This window comes from Ranitomeya variabilis, chromosome 1 (genome assembly GCF_051348905.1).
Source record: "Ranitomeya variabilis isolate aRanVar5 chromosome 1, aRanVar5.hap1, whole genome shotgun sequence".
In the NCBI taxonomy this organism is placed as follows: domain Eukaryota; kingdom Metazoa; phylum Chordata; class Amphibia; order Anura; family Dendrobatidae; genus Ranitomeya; species Ranitomeya variabilis.
Genome location: NC_135232.1, coordinates 509,366,249 through 509,390,568, shown reverse-complemented (window position 1 = coordinate 509,390,568; position 24,320 = coordinate 509,366,249). Strand labels below are relative to the sequence as shown.

The 24,320-nt window shown below is 44.2% G+C and overlaps 1 protein-coding gene across 2 annotated transcripts in view; it reads left to right on the top strand.

The window, feature by feature from the left end:
• Positions 1-6,971: 6,971 nt before the first annotated feature.
• CPAMD8 (C3 and PZP like alpha-2-macroglobulin domain containing 8) overlaps positions 6,972-24,320 on the top strand; it is a 500,517-nt gene continuing 483,168 nt past the window's right edge. The window contains exon 1 of one of the 2 annotated variants that reach the window (XM_077253153.1): positions 6,972-7,493. In XM_077253153.1, the coding sequence (XP_077109268.1) occupies positions 7,435-7,493 (59 nt within the window). In that variant the 5' untranslated portion in view covers positions 6,972-7,434. The remainder of the gene's footprint in view (positions 7,494-24,320) is intronic. The other variant, XM_077253145.1, reaches the window with a different exon arrangement.

Genomic DNA, 24,320 nt, shown 5'->3' with positions numbered 1-24,320 from the left:
CCTGGGGCGTTGCACAGTCCAAACGGCATGTAATTAAATTCAGCGAAACCCATTGGTGTTGTGAAGGCCGTCTTCTCCATATCCGCCTCTGCTACGGGAACATGTCAGTTCGCACTGGTGAGATCCAAGGAGGAAAAGTAGTTAGCAGATTTTATTCTTCTATTCCAGGCAACGGGTATGCATCCTTGTGTGTAATGTGGTTTATCTGCCTATAATCTACACACATTCTCATAGTGCCATCCTTTTTCCTGACGAGGACTAATGGAGCTGCCCAGGGGCTACAACTGTCTCTGATTACCCCAGCTTCCTTCATCTCTCGCAACATACTTTTGGCACACTGGTAATGAGCTGGAGGTACAGGCTGGTACCTCTCCTTAATGGGTGGATGACTTCCCGTGGGGACATGATGTTATACCCCTTTTTCCTGCCCAAAATCTAGTGGGTGTTTACTGAATACCCGTTCATACTCATGGACCACCTGGTAAGCCCCTTGTTTCTGATGTGAAGGTGTAGAATCAGTGCTCACATGTAATTTCTGACACCAATCTTCCATTTGTCCTGCAGAGCCATTATTCTCCACCTGGTTGGACGGGACCAAGGGTTATGTTTCTTGTATCACATTATTATCAACAGTGGGCGGCACGGTGGCGCAGTGGTTAGCACTGCAGCCTTGCAACGTTGGAGTCCTGGTTCAAACCCCACCAAGGATAACATCTGCAAAGAGTTTGTATGTTCTCTCCGTGTTTGCGTGGGTTTCCTCCGGGCACTCCGGTTTCCTCCCACATTCCAAAGACATACTGTCCATTGGGGACAGTGATGATAATGTGTGCATAATGTAAAGCGCTGCGGAATATGTTAGAGCTATAAAAAGAAATAAAAAAATAAATAAATAAATAAAGATTAACAGTAAACAGTTTGTCAAGTGTGGCATATCTGGTTAGGTGGACCTCTTTGTCTCCACAGTTAAGGACACGTACTGGTACCCTCCCCTTGCGGACTTCAACCACCCCTCTGGCTGTCAGGATTGTGGGCCTACTATCTGAATACACAGGTTCTACCAAGGCCTGGTAGTCTTTACCTCTGATTCTTATTGCTACCTGACACCATATTAACATTTCACTCCTGGGGGATATTGCAGTGGGGATTGGATCACTCACTGTAACTCTGCCAATTTCTCCACCAGATAGTTCTACCTGCTGTCTCTGTACCAGGGCTCTGATTTCCTTTTGCAGGACTCTCTGCTCACTGGAACCAGCAGTGTCAGCCAACTGTTGTAATAAGACAATAACCTCGGCAAGACAATTTTCAATAACATTAGTACCAATGGTCATCATGGGGTTACATTCACGTCGGTCAATATCAACAATCACCATTCCTTGGGCCTTTAATTCCACCCACCCCACTTTAATGGTGACCTCCTTGCATCCCACCTGTGGCAAATTCTGACCATTACAGGCTACTATTGTTAGATCACTATCTGGGCCACGGGTAATGTCTGTGTCAGCCCAATAACGCTTATAAAGAATGTAAGGCATAGTTGTAACCTGAGTACCGGTGTCCAACAAAGCGTTCATTGGGATGCCGTCGATCACTATGAGGAGAACTGGTCGTCCTCCGACGTACTTGGCTCGCCAGTTGTGTGCGCCTGGTCGTCCTATTCCTGGGGGTTGGCCCTCTGCCCCAGGGGTCGCTCATTTAAATGACAGTACCTTGCAATGTGTCCTGCCTGGTTGCAGCGGTGGCAGATGGGTCGTCCATCCCGGTGATAGCGGTCGTCATCTCTCCCTCTGGTCGGCGGGATCCTCTTCGGTGGTCGCCTGGGGATGTCCTCTGGTCTGGAAGCCAGCTTGATCTTTTCCTTAGGGGATTCCTGTAGAGACTGTACGGTCCGGACTAATGCAGCAACACTTTTGGTCAGCTCTTGCACCTGGAAGGCGTAGGACCGTGGAAGAATCATCATCTAGGACCTGTGCATCGGCCTCAACAGGGACCTGTGGATATGATGCCACCTCCTGGTGGTATGTGAGGGCTGGACGCTTAGGGGGCACTGTGCGGCTGGGCTGAGGTTTGTGCAGCACTCGGATGGCTCTGTCCTTAAATTGTGCAAAGTCCAGGTCAGGGTTTTTTCAAGGCCAGGATGCGTAGCTGAGTCCTGTGAGTGCTGGACAGGAGTCCCTCAATGAACTGCTTTTTTAAGAGTCTATCTCCATTCTGTATGCTGCTAGGGTCAACCTGTTTGATGGCCCAGATTGCCTCTTGCAAATTAAGGGCATAGTCCCGTATGCTGTCTTGTGCTCTCTGCATACACCCGAAGAACTTCATTTTTATTTCTGCAGCGGTGCTGGACTCAAAGGTGACTTTGAGTTTATCAAAGATCTTCTGCACAGTCCTTTTTTCCACATCTGGCCAGGATTTTACCTCTCATAGGGCCGCACCAATCAGTTGGCCAGTTAAGATGTTAATTTTCTGATGCTCCGTCAGGGAATAAACTTCAAATAGGCTGCAGAGCCTTTCCTTAAAGTAATTTAATGTATGGGACTCTCTGGAATACGGTGGAAGCCAAGCCTCTCCAGGTTTATACGGCATGGACAGGGGCATGATGGGCATTGTAGCTGCGGTGGGGTCCGGCCGGCTTGTTGGAGCTGCGGGCATTGCAGGGCCTGGTAGCTGTAAGGGGCCTGCAGCTGCGTAGCTGTAAGGGGCCTGGGGGCATCACTGGACCTGCAGGTGAGTCTGCTGCGGGACCTGGGGGTACTATGGGGCCTGCGGCTGCGACCGCCGCCAATCCTCCTCCTGGGTCAGACATGGCTCTTCCCCCTTACTAACCTGGTAGAAGCCAGCGTCTCTCCTCCGGAGTCTATAGCGGTTCCTCCAGTGCGCAGTTTGAAGCGATTCCCGATCCTCCGTCCAGCACTTTGCGGCGTCCTCACTTCTGGCCCTGCTGCACGGCGTCTTCACTTCTGGCGTTTCTCTCGCAGCGTGGCACCCATTTTCCTTCTTCGTGCTCTTGTCCGCCGCTTTCTTCTCGCGCTCCATGTGGCGCAGCAATGGCGGTTTTCAAACAAACTGTCACAGTCTCTGGCACACAGTACCTGGCAATGCCAGGGCACGAAATCCTGTTCGTGATGCCAAAGTTGAGTCACCCACCAGGGCAGCGGGGTACTCGGTACCTTGTCCAGCATTAAAGGGGAAGTCACGGTGGCTGTGACCCAGTCCGTGGCCCTGGGCACCCAACAAAGGGGACGGTCTTTTAAGGGAAAAGTGTTTATAAGTCTGTCTTGATGCCACCTTTGGTGTTCAGTCAATAGAGGGACCGACGCTGCATTAAAGGGGTCCTCTAGGGGATGTCATTGCAGCACTGATGGTACACTTCCCACAGGTGAAGCGGGGTCCCCAGGGGTCCTAAGGTGTATGGTGGTGATGACGGTTGCCAGTAAATGAGTAAAGGACACAAGTTGTAAGTCTTTACCTGGTTTTGTGTAGTTGGCAGGCCACAGTCCAGGGCATCGGCAACATGTACATAGGAGTGCAGGCAGCCTGGAAACAAGCGGAATCCCCTTGGCAAGTCAGGTTAGGAGCCTTCCACTCTGCGCTTGCTAAAGTCCCTTGCTGCCTGAAGTGTTCCAAACACGGTCCTATTTCTTTCAGTTCTTTCTCGTGTCCTGGGACAGGTACCTGTATGGCAGGCAGTTGAGCTGTACTTTCTCGGGTCTCTACACGGTGACTCCAGGCTCCGGGATGCTGCTGTGCCACAGGCGTAATTTGGGCAATGTCTGTATGATCTTATGCCCTCTGGTTCTGCTGAGTGTCCTGTAGTTCCACTCTAGCCTCGGGCTCCTGGTACCCGGTCTCTGCGCACTGACTCCTCGGAGGCCTATTCTCAGCCTCCTAGAGCCCTGAATCTCTTCTCTGCTCCTTTCCTGTCTGTCCTCGCTCACAGACTGTCTGTACAAACTGAACTGACTCCTCCTTCAAACCAGGATCAGGGAAGCTGCTCTAAAACAGAGTTCTGAGCTCCCCCTCCTGGCCTGGATTTGGAAGGTGTTGTGTGTGTGATAACCTGCCAAAGGGAATCTCACTTATCTCCAGGCATAGCACTACCCTCCCCCAGAGGAAGGCAGCACTACTGTGATACTCGAACTCCTGGGGTGCCACACAATTGTAATTTTATGTCAACCCCGTATACATCTGCAACTCCCAGTATGTCCTAAACAATGGTAAGGAGATATTGGCAGTTATCAGTCATCATCAGACTGCGGACGATACAGGAACCAAAGTACTGATGAGAATTAGTCAGAACCACAAATAAACATTTGTATCCAAATACCTTAAAGATAATTGGAGTTGTTCTGTTTCTTTCCTTTTTACTCTTATCCAGACTCCATGTGACTTTTCACATTCACAGCTTGGCCCTGCATATTATAATATTTTCCAGTCTTTTGTAGCACATCTCGACAGGATGCCTTTAAAAAAAGCAGCGCAATTATAATGCTCCTGAATAAAAATATCTACCCTACGCTGTACCCCTGAATAAATAATAAATATATAAAATATGACCCACACACTTTCCCTCTTATAGTGCATGCCCTCCACACTGAGCTCTCCTTTCCATATCGGGCCCCCTCTTCACACAGTCCTCTCACACTGTGTCCTCTCTGTACGGCCCAGTCTCTATAATGTGCCCCTCATCACACTCCCCCTCCTCGGCATACTGTTCCCCCCTTGCTGTGTCCTCACACTGTTCCCTTATACTACTCCCTCTCTATTCCCCCCCCACTACCCAGTCTCTATTCTGTCCCCCATACTGTCTCCTCACACTATTTCTCTCAATAGTCTGCTCATACATTTCCCCCTCCCTCTTACTATCTCCTCACACATCCCCTCCCATTTCCCATACTGTTTCCACATCTGCACCCATTCTTCTCCCACTCCTCATACGGTCCCCCCACTCATCATACTATCTCCTCACTCATTCCCCCAATGATCATCATACTATCACCTAACACATTCCCCACTCCTCACACATGGCCTTTAGATTTAGATGTCTTTTTCCCTTCATAATAAAAACCTTCAAAGACTTAAACACTGCATTTTTTTTGTTTACTTGTGTCATCTTTGTCTAATATTTAAATTTGTTTGGAGATCTGAAGCATTTAAAGGGAATCTGTTGCCCCAAAATTCACATATAAGCTGCGGCCACCGGCATCAGGGGCTTATCTACAGCATTCTGTAATGCTGTAGATAAGCCCTGGATGTAACCTGAAAGATAATAAAAACAAGTTAGATTATACTCACCCAGGGGCGGTCCCGGTGCGGTACGATCTAATGGGCGTCGCGGTCCGGGACCAGCGCCTCCCAACTTCATACAATGATGTCCTCTTCTTTGCTTCCTGCCGCTGCCCTATTGAGGGCAGAGCAAAGTACTGCAGTGCGCAGGCGCCAGGAAAGGTCAGAGAGGCCCAGCGCCTGCGTACCACCCCTGGGTGAGTATAATCTGACTTGTTTTTCTTATCTTTCAGGTTACATCGAGGGGCTTATCTACAGCATTACAGAATGCTGTAGATAAGCCCCTGAGGCCAGAGGCCGCAGCTTACAGGCAAATTTTGGGGTGAAGATTCCCTTTAAGTATGGCAAACATACAAAAGAATAGGAAATCAGGAAGGGGGCAAACATTTTTTCCACACAACTGTATGTCCCCCTTCTTGGGCCCATCCTGGCATATATGTTCCTCATCCTAAGCCATCTTGGTATGTATGACTCCCATCCTGGTATATATATCCCCCTTTCTTCCACTGTTCTTTAACACATTAAAAAAATAGACAATTCTAATCACCTTACCCCCTGCTCCAACGCCATGCAGGGTCCTGTAGCCTGCAGCTGACTTCAGCGTGCAAGTGACGAGCAGCGCATGATGTCACTGCCATGCGCCAGAAGTCACAGGCATGACGATGTCAGCTGTTTGCCTCTGATTGGCTAGCAGCTTGTATTGCGGTGCAGGAATCGGCGAGTCTCTTCCCCTACAATGCATTTCAGCTGAATGTGCATCCTTGGTCTAACGTTCAGCTGAGATAGTCACCAGCATCAGCGGCTCCCACTCGCTAGGCCTGATCGTGGTCGCACCCTCTGGGACCTCAATCATTATGCCACTGATGAATGGACTAGGGGAGCTAACCATTGCTCCCAATTCCCTATCTGTCACTGAGCCAGCAGTGTCCATGTATCTGTCTCATGGGTATACTGGTTGTCCTTCTTTTAACTACTTTAATAAAATTTATGCAACATATGGATTGGAGTAGATTTACAGTATAACATACATTAGTGAATATTTGACAAGCTGTGAGAGACCATTACCCTCTCATTAAATCATCTTTTTTTCTAATAGATGTGAATAGCAACATAAAATCAAACAAAGGAACAAGAAAGGTGCACCAGAATTTTGACTTATTTTCCCCTTGCAATAAAATTTTTACACACAATGCTGTGTGAAAATCCATATCTGAAACCTTGCAGTCTTACAGTCTTTTTGGTAGTTTTATGCAGCTTTTTAAGTGTTATAAAGAATGAACTGATTTTTCTCTTTTCTATCAATTCTTGTGTTTACGTAAAACAAAACTCCATCAAAAACTGCCATAAAACCTGCGTGTATGATTCCACTCTACTATTAGTGGCAAGCAGAAGGTATTAGTTGAACCTGGCAGAAAAGAATACCATGGGGATGAAAGGGAACTCCCTTAGGGGCTTTGTAATATCCTCCTCTCCCTTCTATCCTACCTCTTCCAGCTTAAGGTCATTCATTTAGTTAGCAATGAGGGAGGGGGAAATAGGAGCATGCAATATATCTTGTTTTAAAACGTCTGTTACTAGTGATTTACAGGAACAAGCACCCTCCTTCCTCTCCCTCCCTGAATACCCAGCCCTCCTCAATTTTGGGACTTGGCTGGTCAAACTCAAGCTCCCATCAGGCTGGCTAGAGTAGAGAGTTCACAAAGTTATAAAAAGACTGGTTGACATACTTCTGCATTATGGCTACTCTAGATTTATCCATGGGGCAAAGAAGGAGGGAATGGAGAAGGAGATACAGTTAGGGGCCAAGTGGTTGTAGACAGGTAATCTATAGTAAAGGAAAAGACTACAGCATACACTACTCAGGAGAAAAGCTGGAGATCCTGTGCTGATACAAAGTACAAACAGAACAAAGGAAAGCTATCATTTCAGGAATATTTACAGTTGCAAGCATTGCATAAGGGCAAGTCGGAACAAGGGTTAATTCTTTCCCAAACTGAGGAGGGGGGAGAGAGAGCACACACTGCTCCTTCCACCCTCAGGGCAGGCACACTCATCCCTCCTGTGCTGTGTGCTGAGAGAGGAGGACAGTTACCCCTGTAGGGGCACTGGGTGAAGTCCTGTGTGCATGAACACTGCTTGTTGCTGAATATGTTTCTTCTGTGGATTTGGGGAATTGTATGCAGCCTGACTAGAGCACAGAACAACCCGTAAGTACGCCTGAGTTACAATTCATTAATGCATGTCTTTTCCCAGGAATGCTTGTAGTCCACTTTTTTTCTGGCAGCTTAGAAACATTGAAAACAAGACATTGTAGGGGTAAATTCCCACGATGCAGATTTTGTTGCAGAAATATGTGACTGAAAATTGCTTCCATTCATCCGAATTGGGTGGTTTCAGATAACTAGGACAGTTTAAGAACTTTCAGGAGAACATCTGCAGCAAATACGCAACTTGTGCATTGACCCTTTACTGTATTCCCTACTTCTGGGTCACTAATAGGTTTGATCTGTATCATATTGACATACTCGGTAAGGTTAACATTGTCTATCTCAGCCAAACCCTTTTATGTCCTTCATGAATAATCGGCCAAAGTAACATTTACGCTTATCATTGATTGACACGGTCTACTGCAACATGTACAAATTAGCAAAAAGTCACCCTGAACAGAGATATTTTATATGTAGGCAAGATTTATAACAGAAAAGCGCTCACTCAGAATTTTGTGAGGTCAAGCGGAAGTCGGCTTGAACTCGCATATAAAACCTTAAATAGGAACTGAACAAGACTTGTTAACCATTGATCAACTTAATCGTGCGTTCCATGTATTGTTTTCATTCATTATGTTTTTGTATGCCCTATACAAAATCAGGTAAATGCCATTATCACACTGAGGACATCCTCGTGCCTATGTCATCCACCATATAAGAACATAGTGGTGAGATATAAGAGATCAATGACTGAAATACCCAAAAATGTAAAGGCAGACTAGCGCGTGACTGTGCTATGAATGGAGGATGGCTTCTTTAACCAAACAGTGTGTACTATGTACAGTGAAAAGCACAATAAGACATGTTGCATTGAGGTGGTAATATCATAGAAGTGTACCGGACGTCCTGTGCCAGCTTTTACATTTGTTATCAATGCCAACCATTCAAACACTTTAAAGCTGCGTTCACATGGCATGAAAATGCAGCTCATTTTCTGCAGCATTGTGTAAGAGATTGTATAAGAGATTTCAAGAAATCTTCTGGACATGTGGAGAATATTTGTAGTATAAATTGACTTATGATTCTGATTTAAAATCTCCAGTGTGTCGATCCACAGTCACAGATCAGTCTCAGAATTGCTCATCTAGTCTCATTTCAGTCCAGCATGTTTCTTTTTTTTTTTTTTTTTTTTTATAACTGCTAGTATTCAGACTAAAGGGGTTTTATCACAAGATCTTAACTGTTCTCAAGAAAAAGAGGGTCCAGTTTCAATGGAGAGATGGTCACTATTCAAAAGAATTATGCTTTTTCTGGAGTTGTCATAGTTGTGTCAACAGACTCAAGTTGGCCATACACATTATGGCTGTTGGCTGATCAATGCTTTGGACGATCGTTGGGCCGACAGCCACCTCTCGCGTTCACAGGTGTGCTCGATCAGTAGAACACTCCTGTGTTCTCTATGAGAAGCTGCCAACAGACATCTTGTCTGGTTGCTTTTGAGGGAGAACAATGTGATTAACAATCTGAAACTGGACATGCCCAATTGATATCTTCCCAGACGATGAGTGGGCCAGTGCCTCCATTCACATTGGAGTGTCGGCGAAACCCGTTGATATTGGCGGGTTCAGCTAACATTAGTCTAATCTGTGTGGATGCCTTAAAGCTTGTTTCACACATTCACAAAGTCTGTGTACATTCTGCGATCTATAGATTGTTTGTGGGTCTCCTAACTCAAACTTGACAGCCTCATATTTGTCTATGAGGCTGTTGAGTTTTGGGTAGAAGACCGTTGGCCAAGCCATATATCGCAGTCTGAACTCAAACTGTGATTGGGCAACCTCATGCAAGTGAAGGAATCTCTGGTAACACCCAGTTCAGCTATAACATAAATAATAACACTTTACAAGCCAATATCTCCGCAACAGAGAGAAGAAATAAAAAAATAAAGACTACGTTTTACTCAACAGCCACTATTCCATGGTGTGACCAGTTTAACATGCTCATTATATCTATAGTTACAGTTTAAGTTTTTTATCAAAATTTTAATACTAATTTGGGAACAGACTGCAACAAATTCTTATATACTGTATTTGCATGAAAAAGGATAAAGGAAAGTGGACCTACAGTATCTGCTGTCAACTGATTTATGAGCCGCATGTTATAATACAGAGGAAGGAGAAGCTATATACTTTTTGCAAATAGCTCTAAGTAAATTCATGTGTAGTTTTTATACAAAAATATGCAGTAGAAATGTCTTGTTTTGATTTGCGGTGAGTCCTGAGTCTGAGTTCCTCCAACTTCTGTGAGGCACTGCATTTATAATAATAATAATAATCTTTATTTATATGGCGCCAACATATTCCGTAGCGCTTTACAGTTTAACAGCTTCAAACACAACAGTCATAAGTAACAATGTTAACAATACAATAATTAAAGCAACACAAGATGACCCTGCTCGTGAGAGCTTACAATTTATACACCTAGCCTAAAGTTTATGTCAGGAGCTTTTCCTAATGTGCACTTTAAAGTTCCCATAAGCACCCATTTACCAAGTAGAATCAAAAACATGTTATTTTGGTCTTCATCTGGCCAGTCACTGCTAAAACATATACAGTACCTTGCAGTATGCGATTTTTTTTTTTAACAGTTGGTCTCTTGGTGGACAGATGCCTCAGCATCCATCCTGACTGTGGCCACTGTTCTGTGCACACTTCCTGAGCATATGCACCAGAGAGTGGCCATAAGCGCTTTGTGAGAATGATGAAATACAGACAATAGGAATCGTGTCTTGATAAAATGCATCTTCTTTATTGTGAATTGATTAAACAACTCGAAAAAAACATGCAAAAGTTAAAAATATTTTTTTTTACTTTTGCATGTTTTTTTTCCAAGTTGTTTTATTGATTTACAATATAGAAGATGCATTTTTTTATCAAGATATTATTCCAACATCTGAATTTCTTCATTACCACCTATCTATCTTGTTGTGCTCCAAGTTTTTCATGCACAGGATGTGCTTGAGTTTCATGATTGGGAATACAGGTAGGCCGACTTTGTTCTATATAAACGCAATGTGACTTAGCCTAAGAGAATTGCAATTAACTCTAAACATTGGCGCTGAGGGGGCTGTCATACTCTATGGAGGGGTGCTCTGGAGGCCATCAGAGTGCTAGAGCTGCTTAGAAGAACCCATGGCTGCTGTTTTTTTGGCACAAGGTTAGAGGAGGCTGCGTTTGTATAAATCTGGGTAAATTTGCATCACCTAGCCTTACCTAACTATGATAGTTAACAAGCCATAACCCTAACAGGCTAATTAAGGTCTGAAACCTTGGTCAAAGTTATCTGAGCACACAAATCTCAAAGGGGGCCCAAACTTTAGGCCTTTTAGAGATCATTTCATCTTCAACTTGCTTAACTGTTCACAATAACAGTAATTTTGACCATGGGTGACCACCAAACTTTAATATGCCACTGTATGTGGGGTTGTTATCAACATACTGTGTTGGTGCCTTTAGGAGCTATCATACTGTGTGGTTGCTTGTGAGGACAACATGCTGGGTGTGTGTGTGAGAGAGGTGTCACTTTGTGGGACATAATACTGTGACTGAGTGGTGGCTGTGAAGAAAATCATACTGTGTGGGAGGCTGTGGTGGCCATCTTATGATGTTGGTGCATACGAGGGCACCATGCTGTGTTGGGGGGGTCACTGTGGGGACATCATATTGTATGTGTGTGGGGGAGGCGCTGTGTGGACATCATATTGTGGATTTGGGGTTGTATACACATCATATATTGGAGACAGTCACTATTAGGACAACATACTGTGTTGAGGGTTATAGTGGCCTTATAGTGTGTGTAAGTTGTGAATTGAGGGGGTATAATATTGTGGGGTAAGGTTTCACTGTGGAGGCTGCATAATTTGTTTGGGGGAACTGTGGGGACATCATGCTGTGTGGGACTTCCTGAGCCTGCTGCTAAGACAATTTACAAAAAAGGAAAACACAAATTATAAAACAATAAACCTATATAGTGGCGATGCATCTGCTGGAGCACCAGATTTTTGCTACTAAAGTGTGATTTTAAGTGTAAAATGGTTAATTGTTTATCAAAACAAAATAAATGTAATATACAGTATGTGGCTGAGGAAGAACAGCAAAGAAGGCTCCATTCCATCTAGAAAAGTACAGGCTGTGCCAACTGTTTTCCTTTTGAGGTGCTGGGCAATGGGCTCAGATCCTGTGAGATGGAAAAGCCTGAATAAAGTTTAGTATTCAGAAGAATTAGGGGTTTATTTTGTTTGTATTATGAATTGCTTTTCTGTGTACGAAGAGAATAAAACTGGTTGCATATTGTTGTGAACAACAATAGTTATCTGTGTTTAAGTGAACTATTTTCTTGTTCCAATCCTTCAACCCAGTGAATGATGATCCTATGAGCAAAATTGCCCCCAAGTGTTCATATCATGGTGGAAAATAAATTTCGGACATAAAATGGTGCAAGATTATCTATGTTTGAATTATGCTTTAGCAAAAATTACACAGTTTGCATGGGGGAGATTTAAAGGGCCAGAAAACTAATTTGGTTAAAATAGACTGTGTTTATGTTGCTTGTAGCTCGTACAATGGCAATACTCCTCTAAAAAATGGTTTAGAATGGCTAATGGCTCAAGTGGAGTTGTCTCTGGAGAGAACCTTGTAAGCCAAATGGATGCCATATAAAGGTTAACCGTGATATTTAGCTAGAACAATGTTTCCCAAGCTCTGGTTCTCATGGCCCCGATCAGGTCCAGTTATCAGGATTTCCTTAGTATTCACAGGTGATGGAAGTATCATCAAGGCATCAGGAATTGTCACATGTTAACTCACCTGTGCAATAGTAAGGAAAACCTGAACATATGATGCTTTGGGAGCCATGATGACTGGAGTTTGGGAAACACTGGGATAAAGAAAGGAAAAGAATATGCTGTAAGAACAAGAGAAGTCCTGTTACAAGTCCTAGCGAGGAGAACATGATGACGTTCACTGATGTGGTTGCCTGGAACAGCCTACCTAAACAGCATGTGAATGTCACTGCTATACAGTGGAAGAAGGTGTGATGGAGCTGTTGTCATGAAGCAGATGGATATACACCTGTTATTTGGTCAAATGGCTAGAGGAATGCCGGTGTGCACTCTCACTGTTCAGGAGTCTGAATTGCAATCACGTAAGAGTGCATCCGGAAATACTGCAATGCAAGGAGACATGTCTAGAGATGGAACCTCAGTAGTAAATAAACTGTACCTCCCCAGGTTGATGTGTACTTCGGATTCTTCTTTTTCTCTCAGGCTCTTCTACTGCAGGGCATTGGCTAGTTCTTCCTTGCTCTCATCTTTAGGGGAGATGCAGATGATCTTATTAGAAATCGTCCAAGTTTCATCTCGATTATTTTTTACTTTTCATCCTATTTTCATCCTTGTACCATCCATGTGTTGGTTTTTTACATCCGTGTGATCCATTTTCATACATCTGCTACTCGGAATAGTCTGTGTGGGATCCATTTTTTTTCAGGCACTCCTAGACTTGTGTGGGTGAGCCTCTTCTGAGACACAGAAGAAAGTAATGCATTCTCCAATTGTTTTCTCACTAACAATCAGGCTCAAAGAAAAATTATTAATCTGAACAGCACTATTGAATAACATGGGTAAGAGTGCTATTGAACGGCGCGTGTCCAATTTATATCAGCCCTTAGGGTACTGTCACACTCTGCAACTTTCCAACGATCACGACCAGCGATACGACCTGGCCGTGATCGTTGGAAAGTCGTTGTGTGGCCGCTGGGGAGCTGTCACACAGACAGCTCTCCAGCGACCAACGATGCCGAAGGCCCCGGGTAACCAGGGTAAACATCGGGTTACTAAGCGCAGGGCCGCGCTTAGTAACCCGATGTTTACCCTGGTTACCATCGTAAAAGTAAAAAACAAACAAATAGTACATACTCACATTCCGGTGTCCGTCAGGTCCCTTGCCGTCTGCTTCCCGGACTGACTGAGTGCCGCCGTAAAGTGAAAGCACAGCACAGCGGTGACGTCACCGCTGTGCTCTGCTCTTACTTTACGGCCGGCAGTCAGTCAGAGCGGGAAGCAGACTGAGAGGAACCTGACGGACACCGGAATGTTAGTATGTACTGTTTTTTTTTTTTTACTTTTACGATGGTAACCAGGGTAAACATCGGGTTACTAAGCGCGGCCCTGCGCTTAGTAACCCGATGTTTACCCTGGTTACAAGCGAACGCATCGTTGGATCGGTGTCACACACACCGATCCAACGATGACAGCGGGAGATCCAGTGACGAAAGAAAGTTCCAAACGATCTGCTACGACGTACGATTCTCAGCAGGGTCCCTGATCGCTGCTGCGTGTCAGACACAGCGATATCGTATGGATATCGCTGGAACGTCACGGATCGTACCGTCGTAGCGACAAAAGTGCCACTGTGAGACAGTACCCTTACTCAAATGTTTTGGATAGTTAATTAGTAGTAGCTGTAATAACACCTTAAAGTGAACCTTGACAGCTTACACATGTTGCCCAATCCACAGGCCGCACGTATCAGGCACTGGCTCTAATTAAGAGACCACCACATCAGGACCCTGTCATGGCCAGCCCAATCTCCAGACCTGAACCCCATTGAAAACCTCTGTAATGTAATCAAGAGGATGATGGATAGTCACAAACCATCAAACAAAGAAGAACTGCTTATATTTTTGCACCAGGAGCAGTGTGAAAGACTGGTGGTAAGCATGCCAAGACGCATGAAAGCTGTGATTAAAAAACATGGTGATTTCACAAAATATTGATTTCTGAACTCTTCCCGAGTTAAAACATTACTATTGTTGTTTCTAAATTATGAACTTGTTTTCTTTGCATTATTTGAGGTATGAAAGCACTGTTTTTTTTGTAATTTTGACCATTTCTCCTTTTCAGAAAAAAAAGGATTTGTTGCTTGGAAATTCGGAGACATGTTGTCAGTAATTTATATAAGAAAAGAAAAATTTACATTTTACTCCAAAATATACCTATAAAGAGAAAAATCAGAAAAACTGAACATTTTGCTGTGGTCTCTTAATTTTTGCCAGTGCTGTATTTTTCACTCTGAAATGCGGCAATGTTTAAAACCCTGGAGTTACAGGTCTCTCCCTACACATGCACTCATGGAGAGATCTGTCAGTCAGTAGCAGTAGGCAGAGAGAAGCTAACAGGGACCCCCCCTTTCCAACTAGTCTTTTCCAGTAAAGTTAGGTCCCTGGCGACTTTTAACCCCTGCATGACCTTGAACGTACAGTGGGTTAGAAAACTATTCAGACCCCTTTACATTTTTCACTTCTTGTTTCATTGCAGCCATTTGGTAAATTCAAAAAAGTTATTTTTTTCACATTAATGTACACTCTGCACCCCATCTTGACTGAAAAAAACAGAACTGTAGAAATTTTTGCAAATTTAATAAAAAAGAAAAACTGAAATATCACATTGTCATAAGTATTCAGATCCTTTGCTCAGACACTCATATTTAAGTCACATGCTGTCCATTTCCTAGTGACCCTACTTGAGATTGTTCTACTCCTTCATTGGAGTCCAGCTGTGTTTAATTAAACTGATAGGACCTATTTTGGAAAGCCACACACCTGTCTATATAAGACCTCACAGCTCACAGTGCATGTCAGACCAAATGAGAATCATGAGGTCAAAGGAACTGGCCAAGGAGCTCAGAGACAGAATTGTGGCAAGGCACAGATCTGGCCAAGGTTACAACAGAATTTCTGCAGTATTCAAGGCTCTTAAGAGTACAGTGGCCTCATAATCCTTAAATGGAAGAAGTTTGGGACCACCAGAAGTCTTCCTAGACCTGGCCATCCAGCCAAACTGAGCAATCGTGGGAGAAGAGCTTTGGTGAGAGACGTAAAGAAGAACCCCAAGATCACTGTGGCTGAGCTCCAGAGATGCAGTAGGGAGATGGGAGAAAGTTCCTCAAAGTCAACTATCACTGCAGCCCTCCACCAGTTGGGCCTTTATGGCAAAGTGGTTCCACGGAAGCCTCTCCTCAGTGCAAGACATATTTAAGCCCTCATAGAGTTTGCTAAAAGGAAGGACTCCCACTCTATGAGAAATAAGATTCTCTGGTCTGATGAGTCTAAGATAGACCTTTTTGCTGATAATTCTAAGCGGTATGTGTGGAATAAACCAGGCACTGCTCATCACCTGCCCAATACAATCCCAACAGTGAAACATGGTGGCGGCAGCATCATGTTATGGGGGTGTTTTTCAGCTGCATGGACAGAACAACTGGTTGTCATTGAAGATAACATGAATTTGGCCAAGTACAGAGATATCCTCTATGAAAACCTCTTCCAGAGTGCTCTGGACCTCAGACTTGGCCGAAGGTTCACATTCCATTGAGACAATGACTCTAAGCACACAGCTAAAATAACAAAGGAGTGGCTTCAAAACAACTCTGTGACCATCCTTGACTGGCCCAGCCAGAGCCCTGACCTAAACCCAAGTGAACATCTCTGGAGAGACCTGAAAATGACTGTCCACCAACATTCACCATCCAACCTGACAGAACTGGAGAGGATCTGCAAGGAAGAATGGCAGAGGATCCCCAAATCCTGGTGTGAAACACTTGTTGCATCATTCTCAAGAAGACTCATGGCTTTGCAAGCTAAAAAGGGTGCTTCTACTCAATACTGAGCCAAGGGTCTGAATACTTATGACCATGTGATATTTCAGTTTCTCTTTCTTAATAAATTTGCAAAAATTACTACATTTCTGCTTTTTCAGTCAAGATGGGGTGCAGAGTGTACAATAATGAGAAAAAATGACCTTTTTTGAGTTTACCAAATGGCTGCAATGAAACAAAGAGTGCAAAATTTATAGGGGTATGAATACTGTCCGTACCCACTGTACACATACATCTTGGTTGGTAAGGACTTACCAAGCTTGGACATATGGATACATCCTAGCTTTAATGCCTCACTATTAACGCAATCACAGGGCTTGCATTAAGGTTCCTGCTGAATCTTGCAGCAGGTCACCTGCGAGTGATGTCCAGCCTCTGATTGGTGCTGTAACAGCACTGATCCAAGGTTGGTACTAGGTAATGTAAGCATCACCAGTCACTGCACTGATTGGTGCGATTGGGCGATGACGTTAATCGCACCAATCAGTGTGCAGAAACACAGTCTGAACTATAAGGGTATGTGCACACGTTGCGGAATGGTGTGCTGATTTTTCCGCACTGATTTTGGTAAATCCACAGGAAATCCGCACTGTGGTTTTACTGTGGAATTACCACGGATTTACCTCAGTTTTTCTGTGGTTTTTGTGCAGATTTCACCTGCGGTTTTACACCTGCGGATTCCAATTGAGGAGCAGGTGTAAACCGCTGCGGAATCTGCACAAAGAATTGACAAGCTGCGGAATAAACAATGCAGCTTTTCCACGCGTTTTTTTTCCGCAGCATGTGCACTGCAGATTTTGTTTTCCATAGGTTTACATAGTACTGTAAACTCATGGAAAACTGCTGCGAATCTGCAGCGGCCAATCCGCTGCAGATCCGCAGCAAAATCCGCAGTGTGTGCACATACCCTAAATCCTCTTTCTTGCTTTGAGACATGTGCAGAGCGGTTACTTGGCTGTTCTTCTGTCATATGTACTGGGATTTGTGGTGCCACAGACAAATTTTGCCTGTGCCACCACTGCTGCTGGTGTTCATGTACGAAGAAAAAAGAAAGAAGACATTCCTGATCCTTTCTTGACCTGTTACCATCCCTAGCTTTTTCCTACTCTACCCCTCTCCATCTCTCCCCCTTTTTCCCCTCTCCCTAACCCCTTCCCCACACCCCGTTCTGCTGTCTCACGCTGATCAGTACTTGATCGCTCAATTTTTGCCAGTATTTTTTGTTTGTGTGTCCTGCAGCCGCCAAGCGCTGATCAGTGACACAAGTCACTGATCAGTACCCATGCTCGCACTTTTCCAGGACTTTTTTTCCCTATCTATCCCCTTTATTTTGCACCAACTCCGTGCGTGCATCCTGCAGCCGCTGTGCCGCTGATCAGTAACTTAGACCACTGATCAGCGTCTCTGCTCACTTTTGGCAATGGCTTTTTTTTCCTGTTTATTATTTTTATCCCCTTTTTCCACCACATCTGCACAACACTGATCGACATCTGTTTGTTGTTTTTTTGTGTGTGAAAAAAAATTATAATTTAAATTAGTTGATAGGACTAGATTAGGGACAGTAAAAATATACCGTAGTAATCAGCATCTACTACAGTATTTTCTACTGTATAAAGTCTGAGTTAGTGTCAGATAGCAAGCCAGAAAAAAGAATCATAGCCGTTGTATGCTGATCAGCACCACACATCACTGATCGACATCAGGTTGTTGTTGTTTTTTTATGCTAAAAAAATTAATTTCTTTTTAGATTGGTTAATAAGACTAGATTAAAGACAGTAAAAATATACAGTATAGTCAGGGTTAGTGTCAGATAGTTGTGGGCCCTCAGTAATTTTTTTTGCTGACGTCTGTTTAGTAAGTTTGTTTTCTATTTTACCAAATTTTTATATTGTTTTTATTTTTATAGTTTTCTTTATAGTTTATTTTCTTCTATCTTTGCTCTTTTAAGAAAAAAAAGTTTACACCAAACACTCACACACCTGAATAAAATTTGGTACACACACAATCACCGCATTAGTGAAAAAATGTCCTGTTCGTCCCAATCACGTTATTCAGCAGAGGAGGCGTACACCTTCCCTGTCTCCGACACTGATAGTGAGGGAGAGCATGCCACCTTCCTTTATTTTTCATGTTCCTCCTCTTCATCAAGTGATACCGAACCTGCAGATGTCCCAGAACAGAAGCTGAACCAGAGGACACCATTACTAACCCGGTATAGACCTCACCCCTCAAAGAATATGAACAAAATCCTGATTTTGTGACTCCATCAGGAATCAAACTTGACACCACTGGCCTCACAGAAATAGCCTGTTCCAACTTATAGTGGCAAAGACAAATTTGTATGCCCAGCAATTTTTTTCTAATTGGACGCCTGTAAAAGCAGTAGAAATGCCATTTTTTAGGCCTTATCATCCACATGGTGTTAGTGAAGAAGCCAGAACTTCAGCAATATTGGAGTGTTGATGTTTTATACAACACTCCACTGTTCCACATGGCTTTGATCCGTAAAGAATTTGAGTTCATCCACAATTTTTTTTGTATTTTTTTTGTATTATAATAATAATACACAGTGTCCTCCTTGAGATTACCCCAACTTTGACCGACTTTCAAAGTTCGACTGGTCATTTATCACTTCAGCAACAAGTTTGCTTAGCTGAATGTTCCCCAAAAGGACATCTGCATTGATGAGTCCCTAATACATTTCAAGGGGAGACTCAAATTCTGGCAATACCTGCCCAGTAAGGGGGTCTTGTTTAGAATTAAACTTTACAAGCTGTGTAGAATACCTCAGGGTACACCCTTAGGTTTAGAGTTTGTGAAGGAATAAACCAGGAATTGTAGCTCGAGAGAGATAATTTGCATATTCCTGGTGCATTCTGGGAAGAGTGAAGAATTGCCACAAGTCTGAGGATCTTTGGGTGTAGCTGGATTGAGCCGCTTGGAGAAAGTTGTCAAACCGCGCACCGTCTTTACAGCAATTCCACAGAAATTTGTTCTGTTCTACATGGAGAAGGAAATTACCCATATGATGTCCATGAATGTGTGCTATATGTTTGCAGATGTGACAGAGGAAAAGAAGAACTTTACATGCCAGAAATGCAAGCTTGTGACTCTGTTAGTGGAAAAGGTGCAAAGTCTTCAGGAGAGAATAGCTACACTACAGCTCATCAAAGAAGATGAGGAGTTCCAGAGCTAGCTAATGACAGAGTACAAATAATATCAGAATGTTCAAACAGAATCACTTTCAATGTACCTGCAGAAGAAGAGAAATGGAAGCATGTGACTCAAAGAAGCAGGAGGATGAGGAGGCAGTCAGCACTCAAACTGCTGAAGAACCACTACCAGGCTCTCACGCAGGACAAGTATGAAGATGTACAACAAAAAAGTGCTTTGCCGACAAAGAGCACCCTAGCGAGAAATCAGGAGTCTATTGAAGGTGAAGAAGAAAAGGCAAGTGGTGGTCTTTGGGGATTCCCCACTGAGAGGAACAAAAGCAGCTATCTGCCAACCGGACATTACCTCACTAGAAGTGTGCTCTTTTCCAGGTGCCCAAATCAAAGATGTGTCTGATAGTTTATCAAGACTCTTCAGTGCTACAGACCACTACCCAAGTCCACTAATACAGGTAGGAACAAATAACACATCAAAAAAGAACCTGGAAACTATATGCAGAGACTTTGAAGACCTAGGCCGGAAAGTCAAGGAACTGTGAGCAGAGGTCGTCTTCTCATCCATCCTCCCAGTGGATGGACTTGGACTTAGGAGATTGAACAGGATTCGACAGGTGAACAACTGGCTATGTTGATGGTGTGATGCAGCAGCAAAAAAGGCAAACACAGTTCAAGGATGTATTAACCCCTTTCCAACACCGGGCGTAATAGTACGCAGATGTCAGACTCCCTCTCTTTGATATGGGATCCGGTGGTGAGCTCACATCTTTCCTGGGACATGTCAGCTGTTTTGAACAGCTGACATGTGCCTGGAACAGCCGTGGGTGGAATCGCGATCCACCCACGGCTATTAACCCGTTAAATGCTGCTGTCAAACTCTGACAGGGGCATGGGTTGGCATGCCAACCAGAGGTCTCCTGGAGACCTCTATGGTTGTCACTGCCGATTTGCTGTGAGCGCCGCTCAGTGGTCGGCGTTCATAGCTACATATAGACGATCTGATCATGGCCTATATGTAGTTGAAGCGATTGGGTTATGGCAGCTTCTAGTCTCCCATAGAGACTATTGAAGCATGCCAAAAGTAAAAAAAAAAGTTTTTAAAAATATAAATTTTTTTTTTTCAAATATAAAAGTTCAAATAACCTCCTTTTCACCCCCTTCAAAATAAAACAAAAAAATGAAACATGCACATATTTGGTATCGCTGCGTTCAGAACCACCTGATCTATCAATAAAAAAAAGATTAACCTGATCGCTAAACGGCGTAGCGAGAAAAAAGTCAAAGCGCCAGAATTACGTTTTTTTGGTCCGGGCAACATTGCATTAAAATGCAATAACGGGCGATCAAAAGATCGTATCTGCACCAACATGCTATAATTAAAAATGTCAGCTCGGCACGCATAAAATAAGCCCTCACCCAACCCGAGATCATGAAAAATAGAGATGCTATGGGTATCGGAATATGGCACAATTTTTTTTTTTTTAACAAACTTTGGAATATATTTTCACCGCTTAGATAAAAAAGAAGAACCTAGACATGTTTGGTGTTTATAAACTCATAATGACCTGAAGAACAATAATGGCAGGTCAGTTTTAGCATTTAGTGAACCTAGTAAAAAATATAAAAGTTATGACTCTGGGAAGAAGGGGAGCAAAATATGAAAGTGCAAAACCAAAAATACCTCTGGTCGTTAAGAGAAGCGAAGAGTCTAGGTCACGTGAAGTAATTATCCCCCTCTACTCCTCACTGGTCGGGCCGCATCTAGAATACTGTGTCCAGTTCAGCACCACATTTTAAAAAAGACATTGAAAAACTGGAGCAAGTTCAGAGGAGAGCTACCAGGATGGCTAGCGGACTGCAAAGTAAATCATATGAGGAATGGTTAAAGGATCTGGGAATATTTTGCTGTCTACTAATATCTGAAGGGATGTCAGAGTGTGGAGGGCTCATCCTTAGTCTCATTTGTTCATGGAAATACGAGAAGCAATGGAATGAAGCTGAAAGGGAGTAGATCCAGATTAGATATTATAAAAACCTTTTTTGACAGTGAGGGCAATCAATGAGTGGAACAGGCTGCCATGAAAGGTGGCAAGTTCTCCTTCAATGGAAGTCTTCAAACAGTGGCTGGACAGACATCTGTCTGAGATGGTTTAGTGAATCCTGTGCTACATTAAGCAGGGGATCGGACACGATGACCCTCGAGGTCCCTTCCAACTCTAATCTCCCAAATGTCCCTCTATCCTAGGAGTGAGTGGGAAAATGTTGTTGGATTTGGTGTACCCACTGATAGATCAAGGTTATCACTTCTACGTAGATAACTTTTATACCAGCATCCCACTCTTCAAGTCCCTCTCTGCCAAGCTACTACAGCATGCGGAACTGTCCACAAAAATCAGAGAGGCCTCCCTAATATGCTAAATGGGCAGCTGCTCAGAAAGGTTGACACAGAGCCCAATGTAGCAGCAACATGCTGGAGTTCAAGCTCAAGGACAAGAGGGATGACCTTTTCTTGGCTACCCTATATGGTGATGGCAGCACCCCTACTGCTGTACCTGAGGTGTAGCCTGAGGTGCTGCAGCTCCAGGATTGAGAGAGCTAGAAAGTACGAACAGCTTGTAAGAAAAGTGCAGGAGGGAGAAAGCGCAGGAGAACAACACCAGTGGAGCAGAGCTGAGAAGTGGCTACCTCCCTGGCTAGTGCAGATTCCGGTAGCCAGAAGACCGTGGCCGTGCTGAACTCTATACTGGCATAGCTGAAACCGGCAGGACAGCTGGATTGTACATCACCTGTCCGCATTGATACCCAGGAGACACAGTGATAGCTATAGGGCCCAGGTCACGATAGAGACCCTGTAAAAAGGCCCAGTTCACCTGTCATGCGGGTTGTGTCCTAACCTTTATGGGGGACAAAGAGGAACTGTGAGGACCTTATTGGAAGCCTTAGGCAGTAAGGGACTACAACACCACCGCACGCATTTGGAGGATGGCTTTGATCTCCACCTGGTAAAGGAGACTCTGGATTCACTTCCAAGCCGGCCGACCCTACCTGTACCTGTTGCCTGGTGCCCTGGACTGCGGTTGTCTGAAGCCTACAGTGAACCAGGTAAAGACATTGCAAACCTGTGTCCTCGTTCTTCATCGCACCACCCACCATCTTCACCATACACTGGGAGCCCTGGGTACCTACTTCACCTGTGGGAAGTTATACCATCTAGCTGCCATACCATCACCCTAGAGGGTGCAGCGTCGGTCCCTACTGACCGAATACCACAAGTAGCTTTACGAACTTTATTCCTAAAACCCCCAAAAAGGCTTTTCCTTTAATTGGGCACCCAGGGCCATGGACCGGGTCTCAGCCGCCATGACATCCCCTTTAAGTACCAGACCCGGTACCGAGTACCCCACTGCCCAGGCGGGCGACTCAACTTTGGCATCACGAACATGATGGACGACCCAGTGGGTCATGTGCACCTAGGAGACTATGATTTGCTGTGTGACTATTGAACTGTAAAATGCGACAAAACCGCCGCCATTATAGCACCATGTGACGTGCAGGAGGAAATGGGTGCGTTGTTGTGGGCGGCACCTGGAGGAACGGCGCGAAAACCATGGCCGCCCCTCATCAGTATTTCTATGTGAGAGAAATATGCCCATCAACTAGAGAGGTCCGCCTCCTAATCTGGGATGGCGGGGAGAAAAAAAGGAACCGCCCACAAAGACGGGCATGGCACTGCAAAACTGCGGAAAACAACACTGAGGAGGCAGAACCGGGAATCAACATGACGGAGGGAGGTGAGCGGACACCGGAGCATGGGATGGAGCAAGAGGACTCCCCCAGCCGGGACCTGCAAGGACTGCACCAGTCACCGACGATGAACCTGGACCTCTTGCGGAAGGAAAAAGAGGAACTCACCTGGCAGCTCGTGCGGATGCAGATGAAAGCTGTGGTCGGGTGGAAGAAGGCCATCATCGCGAGCCTTACCGGACGTCCGTCGGCAGCCTCGTCTGGTCTGGAGCGGGAAAGAAGTCCTGGTGCTCTGGGGGATTGATAATGGGTCCCTCGCATTGTTGCTGCTGTTCAAAAATGTTTTTGATAGACTTGAATATTAATTTGAATGATACAATTACACTACCTCAGTACTGAGTAAAGTTAGAAAGTTAGAGAGAATTGAATCTGATATGCTAGAGAGTTTGGTAGAATTGACTTTGCACTTTTGACCAGTTAAAGTGTTGCACTTTTGAATTAAGATATAGTATACCCAACAGGGTAATTGCCATTTATAGGAAGGTTCTGCACTTTGATCGTAAAGATAGTATACTCTTAGAGGGTAATTGCATTTCATAGTCTGTTATAGAATAGTGTTCAATTTCTGCAAGTTAATATATTGATTTAAATATGTTTGCAATTTTCAAATATCAATTCCTCCCATAAAGGGAAGCTCTAAGTTATTAATGTACCTGTTAAAATTGTTAAAATGCATATCAAAAATTTGCATGTCTTATTAATACTTGTGAATTGTTCTTTTCTTTTCCCAGTCCAGGAGTACTGGATTTAATGGGGGGGAGTGTGACGCCCCAGGGTCCTGGTTGTCACAGTGGCATTGGACCTGGGGATACCAGACCCGGTATCGAGTACCCCACTGCCCAGGTGGGCGACTCACATACACTACACAACTCACTTATGCCAACCTAATGCACTCTACGCGAATCACGAATTCCAACCTGAAGCATGGTACACAACTTATGTATGCCAATCTGATGTACTCTACAGAATAGACATAAGCCAACCTGATGCAATCTACACTACTCATGTCTGTTAACCCGATGCACTCTACACAACTTACGTATGTCACTATGTTCTAAAACGCACATATCAAGAGACACTAGATCAATTCCCATATAAACGAAATCTTTAAAACGGAATACATAGTAATATTAGGTCAA